Source organism: Lagopus leucura, unplaced genomic scaffold, assembly GCF_019238085.1.
Source record: "Lagopus leucura isolate 7727_CA_CO unplaced genomic scaffold, USGS_WTPT01 Super-Scaffold_73, whole genome shotgun sequence".
Classification (NCBI taxonomy): domain Eukaryota; kingdom Metazoa; phylum Chordata; class Aves; order Galliformes; family Phasianidae; genus Lagopus; species Lagopus leucura.
This window is the reverse complement of record NW_024962252.1, coordinates 61,743,584-61,762,730: the sequence shown is the minus strand read 5'-3', so window position 1 is coordinate 61,762,730 and position 19,147 is coordinate 61,743,584. Positions and strand designations below refer to the sequence as shown.

Sequence of the window (19,147 nt, the reverse complement as noted above, 5' to 3'; positions counted from 1 at the left end):
ATCTTTAACTTAGCCACAAGCACAGCACCTAGAGCAGTTAAAAGCAAATTAAATTGGCAACGCATATTGTTTTCCTTTACTGCTGTTAGATTAGCCTAAAGTGGCTGGGTTTTTTTGGTTGGTTGGTTGGTTTGGCTTTTTTTTGTAAAAAACCCATTGTACTTTATTCTCACACACAAGTTTACGCTAAAAAAGTTCTAATATATGTATATATATATACGTATATATATATACACACATATATATATGAAGAAATTAATACAAATACATAAGGTGCTCAGTCAGAACTAGAAAGCATCTTAATAATATAAATAAATCAATGACAAGGCAAAGCAATAAAGCACTGCAAGTCAGTATTACGTTTTCCAAAGTCAGGAAGATGGTATCTTTACACTTGAAAATCTTAAAGAGGGTTTTTTCAACCTAAAAGATTCTATAGTTTTGGAAATTTCATTTCACAGTTACATCCATGCATATGCTTATTTTCCTAGAATATCTCATACAGACTTTCAAACATGACAACAGGTTAGCATACTGAAGGGTACCTGATCACTGTTTCATACAAACTAAAACTGTATGCCTGTTGGCATAGGCAAACACACACTGCTTTGTCTATCAAAATACAAATGCAGTAAATATGAGATATCTATATCTATATAAAAACAATCCAAATATAACTTAATTTCATCTTCATACAATCACAGGTTGGAAACGGGTGAGTAATTTTATAGTGCAATAAATGGATCGTGGCATCCAGAAATACTACATCTGATATTGCAGATCCCTGTTGGTTATCTCCTGACATATTTATTCATTCTTAGCTGACTTTTCATATGCTCCATTAGTCCCTAATTGCATATATATCTCTCTAATTGTTCACTTTATACAACCAAGATCTGCTTAATGAAGCTCTAATTTGGGAGATTTAAATGCATAACACACCTTAGGTCACTTCAGCAATATTTTAAGCTCTCTACTAAGAGAATTTGGCTAATCACCATACAGCAACAGTGTAAGAACTATGGTGCCTATGAAAATTAAAACCTGATTTAATACTTTGACCTTCGCTCATGCTACTGTGTCTTCTCCAATTTTATATCTTGGTAATGACCACAATTAATGCTGTAACACCATCTGGATTTGCAACCTCAATGCTCATTCTCCTTCCTCTGATGGATCCGAGCCAAGACTTTCATATGCCTGACTGCAGAACCACATAGGCTGCTGTGGTTGCTGAGATATCGTATTTCCATGCAAATGCATTAGTTGTTCTCTCATAGTAAAATGAGAAAGACCTACCATAATTTAGAAATGATTAGAATAAATGCAAGTGGCTCAAAGGGACTGACTGTGGGGATTCTGCAACAGTTTGACTGCTGCAAACACCAAAGCCCCAGGTTCTTGCAGCAGCAGAAACTCCAAGCTATTATTACTACAAAGAGTCAGGATGGAAACAGCACAGATCACCTGCTTTTGCACCATGTGAGAACAAAGCTGGGCACCAACTGGGAAACAAAAGCCACCCTGCCCTATTAATTTTTATACCTCTGGTTTACATATCCTTTTTGTATCTCTTTACAAGCATCAGTAAGGGCATTATTGAATTTCACCATGAAATATACTCACATCATCAATGGCATATGCCACATTTTCTAGAGAGTTTCTGTGCCTGCAAGGAAAAAAATAAAAAAATCAATAGGGGTAAAAATAACAACAACAAAAAACCTTGCAAACCTAAATGTTACATTTAGCTCAGGAAAGTCAAGGCTCAAAATGTCTATGAATGGCATGTTATCTATCTAAAGAGCACCTTTCATAATTCCATTACTACTGTAACCCATGAACAGGCTAGAACTACACTTAATTGTAAATCATGATAGTTCAATCAACCAAAATAATCTCCTTAAAAAAAGCAATTAAGAATATTTCACATGCAAACCATTGTATTGTTTTGCGATGGTAATGTGAGATAGTAGGAAGAGGTTTTCCCTTTTTAGTCCATTAAACTGAAGAACAGCTTCTTTGTAGGTAATTGGTCCTGACCCTGCGAATGCAGTCAGAAGCAATTCTGTATCCATTACTAGTCAAAAACTAATGGCTGGGAATGTGAGGTGTGTAGATGCACTCGTGCATGCTCGTGTTTTCAGAATCAGTCCCTAGTTTTACAAGTAAGTGTTAATTAAATCTCTTTTTTTATATATTAAGAAAAGTTCATCTTAACAATTCTGTGTTTGTCCCTGCTTTACATTGTGAGCTGGCACCTAACTACTCTATTCCACACGGCAATAAAAACAGAGCATTGGTTCTTCCCCATGTGTATCGAGTACAGGTTAATGCAGGTTTCTCCTTTAGGCTCCTTGAAATTTCTTGTTGGGTATTTTTACATTATTTTAATTAAAATAATTGAATATTTTTTCTAAACATTTGCCAAATATGAACAAACATTAAAACCCTGTACGTACTCTTTTAGAAAAAGAAGTCAGTAAAAAGTAAAATAAACTCCCAAATTAGTCATGTTCTGATAGGTCAGATGATAATATTTCTGTTTTTTAGCCACCCACCTAGTTTTCCCCTTCTTTCTCTGTTTGTGTATGTTTCAGTCCCTACCTTCTTTCGTGTTAGTCATCTATGGAGAATTCAGCTTGTTATGACACATACTTGCACTTAATCCCTCTTTTCTCTTTGGATCTTGAGTGGTGTTGACAATTCAGTTACACTAAGTGTATTATAAATTAGGGATGCAGAGCCAAATTATACTGAAATAGAACCACCAGTGTTTGTGCTGACAGCAAATCCATTCTGTAGCATTATAAAAAACAAACAAACAAACAAGAAAACCCAGCAATGCTGAGAGCATATCTCTACCGACGATTTCTGACAGTTGCTATTACATCACTGTATCCCAGTCTTCGTACAGCATGGTGAATGTACTCCACATTGACTACAGCTGTGTTACTTCTGCCAAACCACAGATAATCATGGATTGTTCAACTGTTATGTCTTCCTATTCAGGTAGAGATAGTTTTAGACAAAGGGATAAGATTGGCTAATCCCAAGTTAGCAGAAGAAAGAAGAAAGAATATGTATTTTTTTTTAATGATTCTGTCACAGTATTCCCACACATATGAAAACAGAAAAACAAAACAAAACAAAACAAAACAGGACATCATTGTTCTCATATATGTTTGGCTATTGTTTTCTCTTCACGTTTACTGTGAGTCAGAGCAGACACAATGTAGCCATAACAAATTACCTGTCTTGTGATATTGAATGTCCAGCAGCATGATCAAAAGGCAGCGCTGGTCGGATCCTGCAATGGACTCTGATATTCCCTCTCAGCTCCTAGAATTAGAACATTAATGTGATTTAAAATATCAAATACTGGAGGGGACGAACACACTCATATACCAAAACTTATGTATTTTTAAGAAAGCAGTCAACTGAATGCAACATCACAGCCTTAGATTCTGCGGAGATAAAATAGTATCATTTGCTTTTTCATAACTTTATTTGAGGAAGCATAATCTGTTCAGAACTCTGAAATGGTGTAGCCCTCTTCAGTCTGTACAAAAAACAAAAGATGCATTCAGTTAAAGCCATTTTCTCCTCTTTAGCCTCCTTCCTCTTCACATGAACTTCTTAACTTACATTAACACAGCAGCCAAGATTAAACACTGCACGTCTCCTCCAGCAGCCCTAAGGGAGATATAGGATATAAAACATTTTGTTCTTTTTTCTCTTCACTCTGTGTTCACATATGACTGAAAAGCCAGTACCGATTTTTCTCTCCAGGCTGCTTTAGACTTTTCCTCATCTAACCTGGTGCTTTTCTTTCCTTTTCATTCGTGATCATTTCTTCTCATTTTGTATTGCTGAAAGCAAGTAGCCTGTGATGAGCAGTGAACACTCCCCACACTGCCTTGGGGAATATCCTCTCAGCAAACTGCAGCACAAGAAAGATTTTGGGAGGTGAGTGCTTTCCAATGAAGAGCTTCTTCTTCCCAGGCAGAAAAAAAATCAGAAGAACTTTGTTTGAATTGTTGCCTGTCTTTCTAAAAGTGAGGTCCTGAACCCCTAATTAGTCCTTTGGGGAGATGAAGAGGCAGTGAAGTTGAAGAACAAAAAACAAAACAGTCAATCCCAAATGAACCATCACCAATGCCTGAGCAGCAAGTTACGCTTGGAAAAATAAAATGAAGATAATCCTGCAGTTTCATGTTGATCGTTTTAAGGATTCCAAAACAGTTTCAAAGGAGCATTTGTACTCAAACATGAATTGATTTACCTGGAATTTCATATTGTAGAGGAATTGCCAGACGAGAAATGTTTTTTTCCAATTAGAGATGGGATGAAGAAACTCAAATTTTGCACACTATTCAAGATGGATGACACTCCTTAGGACAAAATACTCCAGGAACGCACGTGGATGCTTACGTATATAGAATGGCCTGGGGTTATTGTAATGTACACGTGTAGAAATGTACCACATGTAGACAGATGCTGGCTGGGAGTGATACGTCCAGGAGAAGTATGTTAATTAGTTTCATTGGTGAAGAAGTTGTGGATATAATTTAATCAAAATAAGAAGATGCTTTGTCTTTCAAGGTACTTACAACTAAGCTGTTATGTAGAGCTCTCCTCTTCTGCTTTTCTCTCTCATATCTCTCTGTCACTTCTTGCAGGGACTGCTCAAGATCAAAAGCCTTCATCTGAAGCACTGGAAGGAAGTTGTTTTACAGAACTAACTGAAAACTGTGACTTTTCAAAAAAAGCTTTACAATTGCAGCTCATGCAAAAGGCCTACGTATAACAAAAGAATAAAGGACATTTCTCTCTTTTTCAAATTACTTCTATATGTATTTCACAGGGAAAGATGGCAATAGCCTTATTTTCAGATATGACTAAATATTTCTAAGCAGGGCACTACTCAGCTATTACACAGAAGATTTACAGTTTGCTGCATGCCCATTACAACTTCAAAATTAGCCTGCTTGAGTGTTTCTTCTATAATTCTCTCACTTTCAATCTCTATTTTAGGATTAAACTGGTAACAGATGCTGTCTCTGAACTAAACACTTTGGGCTTTCTGCTTAGGAAATATTACATGTAATTTCAGATTGGCAATTCTGACCACAGTATTTAATCTTAGCAATGGAATCTTCATCTAAAACAACTGAGAAACAACAGAACACCAGCCACATTTAAAACATCACCCACCTAAGTACCAACACACACTTTTGCTACACGCAATGAAGATTCTCTTGGTTCTGAATTCATAGAAAAATACCTCACAAGGTACGAAGTTGGTTCAGCCAACAGGAATTTGCAAGGCCTCATAAGGAATATTTAGTAATTATGTACACCACATCAGCACAAGTGCCAAATCTGACTTCTTATCTGCTCCTTTAGGCCCCAATTTTGATAAGGGGAACATTGGAACATTCACCCTCAGTTAACTTTCTACTTTATTTTTTTCCAATTTTAAACTTTCTGAAGTATTTTCTCTACACAGATAACACAGTAATAAATTACCATTTTAATCATAAGTTTATGCATAACATACAGAGACAAGTTCTGCAGACATCCGTCAATGATCATGCTATTTATTGTTACTGACAAGAGTAGCCCCAGCAGAATCAAACCTGTCTCAAAATCATTTCAAACAAAAAGTACAGCAGCTGTATAACCTATTTTTATGTGGCAATATATAGGTATCAGTCACGCAGGGACTCTGATTATAAATTTGTGTACTTGCCTATAGTTCTTCAGCCACAAAACATCAACTTAAGCCCTATTTCACAATCAGGTTGGTACTTGTCATGTTCTTCTCACATCTGGTAGGAGCACCATCAGAATCAATAACATTGGAAGGCAGAGCAAAAGTACATACCAAAAGACCCAGATATAGGACCAATGCACTTGGTCCTCAGTGACAACAGCAGTGAGAATCACTGCCCTGCAGGGTGTGTTTATACATACACACGAATGAGGATCTGGATTCTGGAGCAGCATTCCTTGTGCTTCAGAAATCTCTGAAATCACCTGAGTCCTCTTCTGGTATACCCCAAATTAGGCAAATTTCAGCTAAGGTGACACGTTCTTTATTGGGCTGTTCTAAAACTGTCACAACAAAAAGCCTGAGACTTACAGAATAAAGATGTTACAGCTAAGCCAGCTCAGCAGTCTGGCATCAGCCGCAATCAACACAAGAGCTAAAATCAAATTATCAGCCCTGAGAAAATCCAGGTTGACTCTTTCTGACACCTCAGGACTCCTAGATGATCTAACACCCAACAGAAAGAAGTGCTTGTATCTTGGAACTGAACTCAATCTATCAGTGTTACTGATAAATAACAATTGTTGGTATTAATTGACAGGAATGTACGTGTAAGAGCCTTACTTTGCATTGCTTCATTTTGCAGCTGTATCCCTTGGACTGCTGTCAAAACTTGGTAAAGACAAGCCTTGTATTGACGCTGAAAGTCTTTTGAAAGCTCGAGAGCAAATGAATGGAGGCTCTTCATGTCTTCCTTAAGCCTCTTGTCAGCAAGAAGAAAAAATATGTTATAAAAACACAAAACCAGCAGTCAAGGAAGAGAATTAATATAACCACAGTGCAAATAATTATGGTGAGATATCACAGTCAGGAAGAACCCTCTACTTGATGAAAGGAACACTTCAAGAGTGCATCTTTCAGCATGTTTAAAGAAGGATTATCAAGATAGATATTAACCAATGACAATTAAAGATTTCACCAAGACTTTAAGGATCCTTATCACCTTACTCTATAGATTTGGACCATAACACAAGCCTCAGGTTGTTCCATCTAACAAAAATAAGTGCGTGTGTTCTGTACATTATAAGGCATATCCAGAATTAGCAATATAAAACTGTGATCCATGTATCCATGCCCAATCTGATCAGGAGGTATTTGTTAAGGTCATTTCTCAGGTAAGCCAGTTCTATGCTTTTCTATGAGAACGATGTATTTTGAAAAGGTCAGGAACCTTTACAACCCATAAAAATATTTCTCTTGTTAATGTAACACAGCATAACATACATGATGTGACTTTTAAATGTTTACAAGATCAGCTTACATTCATTTAGAAGTCCAAGTAAATTAAAAATAAATTCACTTGACCTTTGGACTAGGAGACTTCTTGGCATCTAAGTTTTGGAAAGGATATGTAAAGCCATCTATAAGATGAACTTAATGAAACTTCTTCTCATAGAAGCATCATGATGCTTCTTTAGACAGTCAAATTATTCTGCAACGTTTTATTTTTTCAGTTGTGCTAGTAACCTTGAATTAATTAACTCATTTCAATGATACAACAATATAAACTAAGGTGAGAAAATCGCTGTAGCTTTCACTCTCAGAACATAAGTATGAAGGATTATTTTTTAAAATCATTATTATTGTTATTTTTTAAATTACAGGTATAGGATTAGCGTTAATTTAGACTTTCATTTGGAGAGGTTTTTCCTGTTCTAGTCTTGATTGAACTGTGATAGGAAAACATTTCAGTCCACTGATAACTCATCATGAGCAGTTCTGCCATTCTAGCTAACCTAAATTATAAAATGCTACTGCAAGACTTACCAAGAAGAATCACTGTAATTAAGCTAAATCTTTTTGACCAAAAGCAACTGATTTATTTTTTTTTAGGATATTTTTGCCACCCGAAGCTATTCAGTGCTACTCTGAGAAAAGTTGACATTTCTCAGTGTCCCTTAAAGGAATTCCTTATTCTACGACGTAACTGAAGAAACAAGTACACCAACAAAAGGAAATACTATTGTACTATTACTGAGAGAACGGTCTGGTATCTTTGTTACAAATTCAGACAAGATGACTGAGCATACAGATTACTGCTCCTGCTTCTGAGGTCCTCCAAAACAGAGAGCTCCCAGTGAAATCAACGGAGCTCACCAGTGATCTTGTTAGCATGTGGCTATCTAGTTAAAGTATCTAACAAGTATTGTGTCTTAGGAAATGTCTACCTGGTAGACACCTTGTCCTGTCAAGGATTCAAGGTTTTGTCTACATACATTCCTATTCCAGGCTCTGATAGCAGCCTATACAGGAGATACTGGAGTGCAGAAGCAGCCACTTGCCCAGCTTCCCAGGTAACTTTTGCAGCCTATTGTAGCATAACCACCACAGGTTTTAGAATCACAGAATCATAGAATGGCTTGGGTTGGAAGGGACCTCAAGGATCACCAAGCTCCAATCACCCCGCTGCAGGTAGGACTGACCATCCAAACCTCCCCATTTAATACTAGATCAGGCTGCCCAGGGCCCCATCCAACCTGGCCTTGAACACCTCCAGGGATGGGGCATCCACAACCTCTCTGGGCAGCCTGTTCCAGCACCTCACCACTCTCGCTGTGAAGAATTTCCCTCTGATATCCAACCTAAATCTCCCCTCCTTCAACTTAAAACCATTTCTCCTTGTTCTGCCATTATCTACCCTTGTAAAGCAGTTTTAAGCTAACTCAGCCATGGCTACACTTTACTGCAAGTACTGCTGTAAATAAAGAAAAGGTATAGATCAGGGTTCAAATCTGGCCATTTCTGGATTTTACTGTATTTCATAAGCATGCATATGTCTATGTCATAGGTTATGCCAACATTACTACTAAATATCTTTACCTTCATTGCTTCATGTAGGTGAGTTACAACAGAACTCTGCAATTTCTGCTGCTGGCCATGAGCGGAGTAGAGCTGTAATATCTCATTAACACTTCTTCCAGCCCACCCTTGATACTGTTTGAAAAAAGAAAAGATCACCTAAAAATCACTTCAAATTGTTCCTGATTTTTGATGCATTCTATCTCCTCTGTCCCTGAAAGCATTTCTGGAAGTGAATCAACTGACTATACGTGATGTTGCAAACATATGATTTCTTTCTTTTCATATTTTTCTGAGTCATGTGAAGGATTGTTTCTAATTAAGCTGAGTAACACCACAATATTCTACTTCCTTTGGGTCGCAAACCTCAACATCAGAACACGAAAATGTGCCTGCAGTGCCTATAGCCCCATACCTGTGCTTGAGATCTAAGTTAAAACTGTGCCTTTGCACAGGGCCAGTTACACGACTGGCATCAGATCAGCATCTTCTAGTGACTATATTTAATTGGTAAGCTCTCACAAAAGATTTGGCAGAACAAGAGGGCACACCAGCTAATGGCTGAAGTGCTGAAGGAGTGGTTATACACAGCCCACAGCGTTGTGTTCATTGCTTTAGCTTCCGGCCAATATTGACTCCATTGCATTCAGTAAAGTTGCAACAGTGCAAAGCTGTACCAGTCAAGCACTAAGCTGGGTCTTCAGAGATCAAAGCAAGAAAAGCAGTTTCCTAAGGGATGTGGAGAAGAATGCTTTCTAGTAATGTTACAGACAAACTTTTTGAGATGCTGAAGTCAAAAGAAGAATAGGAATAGTGTAACTTTACGTATTTACAGGCAAGAACACAGGAATTAAATCTACACAGAGTACTTGTGAAATTCTGTAATTTGACAGAATTTGTGCTATGTTAGAAGCATGCATGTTTGCATGTTACTGACAATCCTGGTACTTAAGTTAGCTGTAACTTTTTCACCTGCTCTTCTCAGCAGCATATTGACATCCACCATTCTTTAACCTTTTAATACTTACAGCCTCTCCCCTTATTTTGGGAATGTAGCTGTCTCTAGCACATAATTATTTCCTAGTTTATTCAGATCAGAAATTTGGTGACTGCAGTTCCCTGCTATTTCACTTAGCAGAAGATAGAAAAATGCAGTGGCATTCACTCCTCACATAATGGAGCTTAATTCCAATCCTCTGATAACAGTAGGTAAAAACCAAATGGACTTAATTGCAGTTAATTACAGATGACATCTTTGAAAACAACAGTAAGATATTTGGGAGATGTCAGAATAAAGAAAATATATGTTGTCCAAGAGAAATATTTCACCTGTCTAAACAAAGTTTAGTCTTTTAAAACAAAATTTGGTCTTTTTATTTACAAATGGAACCAGAGGTCCTGCATAGCTGTAAAACACCTCAGTGCTAATATATAAAGTGCTTACATAGAAAAATGAATAGCAGGAGGAGATTATTTTAAAATAACTCTTTTATTAGAAGCTTTAGTAATTGAGACAGCTCCTATATGGGTATTTGTGTGTTTTACCCTGGAGATTTTCATGAAAACATTTGTATTTATAAACATGCTTGACAGAAATGCACAGAAGTGCACCAGAATTAATAGCTCTAATCACGTGTAAAAAGTTAATATAAGCAGCTGAAGTACTGAAGCCTTGTTATAAGTTCAAGCTAGCTAAAACCAAATTATTATTTTTTTTAAACATCTAATGCATTCTCTACCATCTGCATAAGTTCCCCCAGACCTCCTTTTTTCTTTTTCTCAACATGGAAGGTGCAAATGGTCAGATCTTCCTTCATTGAGTCCACTTCTCATCACGTCCACTACTTCATTGCAAATGCTGCCCTGGGTTTGAGGTTTTCTCCATTAGAATAGTTTTTGCATTCATCAGAATAAACAGAGGTCTCAAAATGCTGCATTACTGAAACACGCCCCCACGAAACATGTCCCTCCAAAGCTGCGTTTCACCAGCTGGCAGGTAAATGGAACTGGTTCACCAGGCAACCAAAACATGTGGCTCCAGACCTTGTTAGAGGCACCATCCACTGCTTCTGGCCTGGCAGAACAAAGGGAAGTGACAGAGGTGGGTGGTACTGAGGTGGGCAACATACGAACTACTGAGAGACACAGTAGACAGAGACAACTCAGTGGGTGCAGAGGGTGGCTATGAGGGTGCAGGTAGCAAAGGGAGAGGTGGCACAAACTAGAGTTGCAGATGCTGCGATAATAGACAGCCAATAGAAAACTCTTGAGGGTAAAGTGGATTAAATGATTTTCAAAGCTTGTTCGTAGGCCAGATGGTAAATCCCAAATGCACTTCGATACCTACACAAAACCTTTCCCCTCTCTGTCAGGTATTTTGAGCATATTTCCTTGTGTATAACAGGGACTCTTGACAATGCAGTTAAAAAATAAGTAACCACAATCCCCAAATCCATGGAAAACAAGCTTCTATCATCTAATACGCAGATAACAATGTTTTACATCTGATGCACTGTAGTGACTAGAATAATAGTTCCTTGTGTTTGAGAGAGTGAGAAAAAAAAAGGTGAAATATTTAAGATTTTTGGTAAATATGATGAAACAGAAAAAAACAACAAACATTTTCTTCAGAATAATTACAGCATTCTCCCGCATACCCGGCAAAACTCACTTCAGATGTACTATCTGGCTCGCAATCAGGCTTTGGAAAACGTTAAACCCACTTTTATCCACAGGTATTAACAGACCCTAAGAGAGGGCAAGTGGCTTTCCTGAGGTCACCCAACCATTTAACACTGCAGAGCAGATTAGAAACTCTTGGCCAGCAGACTCTGTTGCAACCAGTTGTCACAGCTGGCTCTGGTCTAGAGGCGTGGATAAATATCACAGTTCTCTAAACGTTTGAAGCCTTACCTTTGAAGACACCAAATGTTATTGCAGCCTGCTGCTCGTTTCAATAATGCTCTAGAAGTAACAGACCCCTCTGAAAAAGGATATAAGGAAATGAGGGCATCCATCACTGCTGTGCGCTCTGTAGCTGATTCCTGCCACAGTGCTGCCTTTTCTGGATAAGCTTTGTACTTGCACTATTAAGGCACATAGCTGAGCATCTTTGTCTAGGCACAACTAAATGTGGTTCCTGCAGTCTATGAAAGTCCTAATTGGAAAAGGAAACAATAATTACCGCTGCAAGTTTCAGATGAAGGGCAGCATTTTCAGTTTCCAAGGCAATTATTCTTTCTTCTTGGGCCTAAGAAAAAAGAAAACAGAAGTAAAAATGACATGAGTCTGATGAACATCGCTTCATTAATACTTTTCATTGCTGCACACCATTGTTTCTCGGTCTCCCAGAATCAAAGGACTACCAGCCTCAAACCTAAATCTTTCCATTTGAAACCATTTTGTCTTATTCTGTCACAGCAGACCCTGCTAAAGACTCTGTCCCCTTCTTTCTTACAGCCTCCCTTTAAATACTGACAGGCTGCTCCCACTTCACCCAGCAGCCTTCTCTGCCCATGGCTGCCCACCCTCAGCTCTCAGTCTGTGCTGGAAGGAGAGGTGTGCCACAGGAGCACTGAAGTGAGCTGTGCTCAAAACGGAGCCCTGTGGCACCCCAGCAGTGACTGGGCATCAGCCTGACATCACTCCATCGGTGTTACCCTCTAAGCCCAACATCAAGCCAAGGGTTAAGTCATTGCACTGCATTTTTGTCCAGCTCTGTGCTGGGCATCTTATTCAGAAGGATGCTGTGAGAAATGGAATCATAGAATCCTTAGAGTTGGAAGGGATCTCTGAAGTCATTCCGTCCAACTACCCTGCAGTGAACAAGGACACCACAGCTATGCCGGGTCGCCTAGGGTCTGATCCAGCTTTGCTTTGAACTAGTGCCAAAAGCTTTGCTGAAATCCAAAAGGATTTCATCAACTGGTCTACCAGATGAGTAACCTCGTCATAAAAGAGAGCAGGTTCATCAGGTAGGAACGGCATTTAGGAGCCGTACCGCTACAGCACTCGCTGCCTTGAGGATTCTCACTGCTAAGCCTCAGACCCCACTTCTAACAGACAGCGGCTCTGCTGCCGTCAGCCCCACTGGCCGCCCTGCCCCTCCCTCCGGCCCCGCCCTCTGCCCGTCCCCCCTCCGCCTCGCCCCGTGCCGGGCTCACTCGCGCTCTCTGCTCCAGCTGCCGCGCCCTCTGCGCCCACACCGGGCCCGGGCCGAGCCCTCCCCGCGGCCGCATCGCGCCGCTCGGATCGGAGCTCGGCTGCCCGCGCGGCGCCGAGCTGGGGGTTAAATCCCTGAGGGCTTACGAGGCGCGGCTGGGAAGGAGGGCGCGGCCCCGGCGGTGCTGCCGTTCTGACGGCACCGCCTCCCGACAGCCTGGGCGGCGACCGTGATAGCGGCTGCCTCCGGCCGGGGCTGGCGGGGGTCGGGGTGGGCACCCGCACAGCGCCTGCCGGGCCTGGAGAAGGGCAGGGTGCGGGAGGTCGTGCACTCGGGTGTACGCTGCTGCTGGGGGAGGGCGCTGGGCTCGGCGGGGAGGAGGAAGAGGCTGCCCGAGACGGCCTTCTTCTCTCAGCTGTTCGTTCCTGCTCGGGCTGGACGGCTCGTGCTGTTTGTAATTGAGCTTAGTGCCCAACCGTACTTACAGGGTAATTACGGGGGAATTCACTCGTGCTGCTGCCCGTCGTCTGGCTCAGACCACACCAAACGTCTCTGTGCAGCCCCCTCGGCCCACTGGCTCCTATGGTACTGCAGCCTCCTTCCACATCAACAACGCCCTGCAGCCACAGCTTTTATTTTTATTTCTTAAAAGAAACAGCACAAAATCATGCTGGCCGGAAGCCTCTCAGGCATTCATCCCCTGCTCTGTATTGATGGGATAAATGAAAACTGAGAATGGATTCAGGCCAAAAAAAAAAAAAGAAAAAGAAAAAGAAAAGAAAGTTCCACTGCACTGTTCTCCTGCTGACCTTAAAGGATGTTGGCACTGATTGAGTCAGGATTTTATCACCGTCAGCCAGTCTGGGGAAGTATTTTAGTAGCTCAGGGGTGTAGCTTACAATTTTTGACACTGAGCTCTGATTTTTATACGCAGTATCAGTGAGGTCTAGGCAAGGAACCAAAAATCTGTCATCTAGAAATGCTGCAAGGCTGTATTACAGCATACTTTTCTAATGGGATCCTCTGCTCTGAAGAATCTCCTCTTTTCCCCAAACGTCTACCAACCTGATCCTGTCTGCCTCCTGTCTGCAAAAGAAGAATCCGGCCTTGTTACAGATTATTCCAGGGAAACAAGAAGGCTGGAAGTTTCATGACAATGACTAAATTTACTGCACATTTTACTCCATTAACATCAGTGAAACACGATGATGAATTATGAAAACTGGAGGTACTAAACGTTACTAAATGTAGATGTTGTAAATTTACTCAATGTAAATGTTGCGTCAGCTACTGCTGATGCATTTCATGCTGACCCTCATAGTGAAAACAAAAGACTGAGGTCTCAGCTTCAGTATTCTGATAGGAATTGTCCATTATGCCAAACACCAAGAGGCTCACTGCTGCATGCCTTCCAATTTTCTGCTCCCCAGGTGACAGCACATACGTCATGTCAAGCAGACAGAACTTTCAGACTGGTGTTTTGCACGTGGTCTTTGAAGCTCCTTAAAACATTGTCCGCTTCATTTCTCAACCTAATTTTATTTAAATGCCTTTCATTGTCCCAAGCAGATAAACTTGCAGCCATGAGGTGAAGGGAACTCACAGTGGTTGCCTGAACAGATTTTCCCTGAGCTTTGATAGCTAACCATGCCTGCTAATGTTATCTGCTGTAGAATAGTACATAGAGTCTCCCCCTGCTATCATAGAATCACGAAGGTTGGAAAAGACTTACGAGACCATTCAGTCCAACTTTCCACGCATCACCAATAGTTCTCACTACACCATGTCCCTCACCACAAAATCCAGATGTTCCTTCAACACCTCCCAGGAAAGTGATTCCACCATCTCCCTGGGCAGCCAATTCCAGTGTTTGACCACTCTTGGAGAAGTAGTATTTCCTAACATCCAGCCTGAATCTTCCCTGGCATCATCTTGCCTACTGGAAGATAATTACAAGCCTGACCTCCTGAGAGGAAAAGCCACTTGATACCGTCTGCCTACCAAAGAGATTTTTGCAAGAGAATGAGTTTGCTTCGTTCTGAAAGCAGCAGCTCTGGTACACATCCACAGCAAAAAGTGTACCTTTAGAGGATTTAACATTCCTCACACATTAACATGTTTACAATCAAAGCACGAGCGAAATTAACCCATCCATTGCAAACATGATATTCAGTGAAGCTATAAATATTTAATTACTCAACTTAAGAAAAACATTTGCATCAACAACTGTAAGGCAATCCTGAATGTTCATCTGTTACTAAGAATACACGAGTATTGTCCAAGCAGGTTAATTGCATATTACTGGTCTTCCTAAGCAGTTTATCTGTCATTACAGCTAGGAAACAAATTGACAGACTGCTTAAGCTGTCAGGCTTTGCCTTCTCAGCCACACAGCCCCCAGGTGACTGTGACAGAACTATCTGACACAACAGGAGGAAGAGCCACATGTTTTCCTGTTCTCATTAGCAAACTCTTGTGCTTTACAGTATTTTTTTTTCCCAGACTGTTCTTAGTGAAGGTTATTGCTATTACTGTTTTTGTTGTAATTTGTCGTAACTCAATTAACTTTTTGAATTGGGAGGTAAAGGATAAAGGTCTCATTTGTTTATTCTGCTGCTGAACTCACTGCTTGATCTACAAACAATCGTTATGATCAAGAAAATATTATTTCAGTAAACAGGATCTATCTTATGGACTTTCTCAGATTCTTAGTTCCCCTCTCCTTTTCTCAGCTACCAAGGCACAAACGGCATGTAAAAGCAGTGAAGAAGTGTGGTATGGGAATGATAGGTGCAAAAGGGAGAATGTGGAAGAAATTTAAGATAATCAGAGTCTTTTTGGAGGTGGCAGACCTGGCTGCATATGCAAATATCATTTACCCAAAGTTGCTAAGGATGCTTGTTCATACCCATAAAGCAAAGGGGATGCCGACAATGGGTTGTTTCCTTTTTCTTCTAGACTACGCATTCGATATTAAAACACCTTTTTTCCTTTAGCTTTATTCTTATGGTCACAGTCCACCGACTCAAAAGCACTGAGACACAAGGTCCCACTCACCCACACCTTCAGAATGTCCTCACTAGTGATTTTGAAAATTCTGGAGAGTAGACCTTGCAACTGGAGAGATCATAGTCATAGAATGGCCTGGGTTCAAAAGAACCACAATGCTCATCTAGTTTCAACCCCCCTGCTATGTGCAGGGTCGCCAACCACCAGACCAGGCTGCCCAGAGCCACATCCAGCCTGGCCTGGAATGCCTCCAGGGATGGGGCATCCACAGCCTCCTCGGGCAACCTGTTCCGGTGTGTCACCACCCTCTGGGTGTGATGAAGGTACTTGCCTGGAAAGAGGTGCACACGGCTCTCGATCCCATCTGCAGCAGACACTCAGCTACAGCAGCTGGAATCTACAGCACTTCACTGTGACAAAATTCCCACCTCTGCTCTCCTCAAACAGAACTTCAACTGCAAGTCATGTGGTGTTATTAATGCAGCAACAGGAGAAACATCATTCAAATGCCTTCTTAACCACGGCAATCACAATGGAGTCTTTGGTTCCAGTATTACTCACAATCGCCTTTTCCAAAAAGAAGTTGTATTCCAGGTTCACTTTCATTCTCAGGAACACACTTTGCACTGGAGGAGAATACAAATACAGCACCATTCACCAGAATCCATGAGCTAGCCTGCATATTTGATCCCATCAATACTTACTATTTCGTAAGTGGCTGGATAAGCTGTAAAAATCACTTGTTCAGGTACTGAACATTAAATTCTTCCCGCTGATCCGTGAGGATGAGCCTCTTTGGTTGGTTCCCTACGTGAAATTCATTTCAGGTTCCCATCATTATGAGATGCATCGACTTGGCTTGTGTTTTAAAAAGTAAGGGAAACATTAAAAATAGCCACTTGTGTTTATAGTAACACTGCTGTGAACGCAGAGTCAAAAAACAAAGAGTACAAAAAAACCATTTAATGCAAAGTTAAATACAATACAAACTTTATTAAAAATAGGTTGCAAGTGAAATACAGTAGAAATGGGAAACTACAGCAGTTTTGATGTTTTTCATAATAATGCACAGACAAATATGAAAAGCACTTTTACACATATTCACACTTGACCCGAATGCCCAATAGCGGCCAAATCCACTCAACTGAAGGTTATGGATACTTTTTTTTTTTTTTGCTAAGCCTTTTTCAGATTCTAGCAGCAACAGTAATTCAGCCACAGCATAAGTTTTTTTTTCCTTAAGAAAAATGTGTCACTGTAAGGCTGCTAGTGTTCTCAAGATAAGTTGGGAGAGGCTTGCTTTTCCTGATTAACAGACATAGCAAGCATGCAGATCCTTCATTAACACTTTGAACCAGTTTAATCTTCTACTTCATATTTAACAGGTGAAACGGTAAAAGCACACTTTCAAATAAGAAACCTGAAGTACGTAAAAAATATTTACACTCCAATTTTCATCAACTTGCATTTATTTATCATACAACTCTTATTAAAAGTGATTTCTTTCCTAAGGCAGTGAAAGTCTACCCCTTTGTATTTGGAAGTGTGCACAATTCCCTAAATATATATTTATAAGAGAACAATATGATACAGGAAAAAATCATCTAAAGCCAGCAAAGGGCTTTGTCAAATAGAAAATTTGTTTGGAATCACAATATATATTGTCTTAACATCACACAATGAGAAAAACTCTGATGAGGTCCTTATTCCCAGCATCATCAGCTACATAAGCGTAGCTGAGGAAACGGTGGGAGGAAAAAGATTAACAATTTAAAATTAAATAAGGCTATTACAGTGTGAAAAAATAGCTTGAACTGCCAAAAATATTTTCAGTACAACAGTGACAGAATGTTAGTAAAGCTAGCTAGACTAAAGAAGAGCTTACTAGCACTGCTTCTTCAGCACGAGTAGAAATGGATTGCTGCCAGCAGACCAGGTCTTACTAACATTCCCACTCCCAGCCAGCAGTAGTGTATTCAATGCTTCACACCACACTTTAATATGCCAGTTCACTTCTCCATAGGAAAAAACAACAACAAAACAGGACAACAACAACAACAAAAAAAACAACCCCAAAACAAAGATATTGCTGGACTGCTAATAGCAGACTTATCAATACCATTCCATGTCTATTTGCCTAGTAACTTCTCATCTACTGCTCCGGGAAAACTTACCTATCTTTTCTACTAACTTTGGAAATGGAAATCTTTGTCTTTAACACATGACAAACATTTTGGTCCTAGCTGATAAATGGCAACTAGTGTAGCCTCCTATCTATTGCTTATGTAATTTTTAATGAAACAAACAGCCCTAGGCTTTTCATCTTCACATTTCTGAAAGCCTGATGCACAAATAACAGCGGTGCATCAACACAGACTTTTCCATCATTACAAATAAATTCCACTTTTAGACCCAACAAGTATGTAGGAATAGAAATGTTTTATCCCAGGTTTTACCTACAGAATGGGAGTTGTCCCAATACTAAATCATGGTATTGATAGGTTGATCATTGATCATGAACACCACAAAGTACGGCAGACTTGCATATAGAGTCTACTCAAGATAGTGGCCCAGATATCATCATCTTACCTAAACAACCTAAAGTACTAATTTCTAGTGCACAGTTTAGTTTAGGCAGTTCAAGCTATTCTCACTCTCTCTGCTCAGCAGCTAAAAAAAAAAAAAAAAAAAAAAAAAAAAGCGTGTCTGTGAAACACCAGGAAACAGAACTTATCTTTGACAAGTGCTACTTGGTCTGGTGCACAAGAACTTAACCCCCGAAACAGGAAGAAAAGAGTTACCTTCACGTGATTCATATCTTTAAAATTTTACAGTGCTTTCATTGTATAAACCACAAGCTCCTGGCAAAGTAATCAGTTTTCTTGCTATTGCAACATCTCTAAATCTTAATTAACAGTCTTAGATATAGAGGAATCAAAGTCACTCATTTTGGAAAATATTCATTTTCTGTTCACTAGTAGTGCCCCTCATCTCAATCCCTCAATTTAGAGGTCTTCAGTTACATCTGATAAGGTGCTTTAATCTTATTTTGTGTTCAACTCATTTTCCAGTTCCATTAGTTTCCTAGAAGCTTTTACTTTATTGGATACATCTTGACCCTGTGAAAAAAGTCGCTGGCGTTCCCTGAACGTCAAATTTTCTGGTGCTCCAGGTAAATCTGTATCTTGACTGGAAAGGGAAAAGAAAGTCTTTGTTAACACTCTCATCTACAATATTCTTAAATATAATCAAATTCTTAGTGAAGTGCATTAACTGGCAGAGTTTTTACTACAGCAAAAGTCTTGGTTTAGTCTTCTGCACGGTTCTGTTCCCCACACGTA

The 19,147-nt window shown here is 40.0% G+C and overlaps 2 protein-coding genes across 19 annotated transcripts in view; both read right to left on the bottom strand.

The window, feature by feature from the left end:
• Positions 1-12,873, bottom strand: part of KIF25 (kinesin family member 25) — a 33,677-nt gene extending 20,804 nt beyond the window's left edge. The window contains exons 1-7 of the mRNA XM_042888722.1: positions 12,799-12,873; positions 11,820-11,885; positions 8,657-8,770; positions 6,401-6,539; positions 4,614-4,717; positions 3,254-3,342; positions 1,627-1,669 (exon numbers count right to left, since the gene is read on the bottom strand). Coding sequence (XP_042744656.1) covers positions 1,627-1,669; positions 3,254-3,342; positions 4,614-4,717; positions 6,401-6,539; positions 8,657-8,770; positions 11,820-11,885; positions 12,799-12,873 — 630 coding nt within the window. The remainder of the gene's footprint in view (positions 1-1,626; positions 1,670-3,253; positions 3,343-4,613; positions 4,718-6,400; positions 6,540-8,656; positions 8,771-11,819; positions 11,886-12,798) is intronic.
• Positions 12,874-16,779: 3,906 nt separating this feature from the next.
• The window catches only part of AFDN (afadin, adherens junction formation factor), a 114,190-nt gene continuing 111,822 nt past the window's right edge, over positions 16,780-19,147 (bottom strand). For all 18 annotated transcript variants that reach the window (XM_042877279.1, XM_042877337.1, XM_042877390.1 and 15 more), the window contains one exon: positions 16,780-18,995. In XM_042877279.1, the coding sequence (XP_042733213.1) occupies positions 18,851-18,995 (145 nt within the window). In that variant the 3' untranslated portion in view covers positions 16,780-18,850. The remainder of the gene's footprint in view (positions 18,996-19,147) is intronic.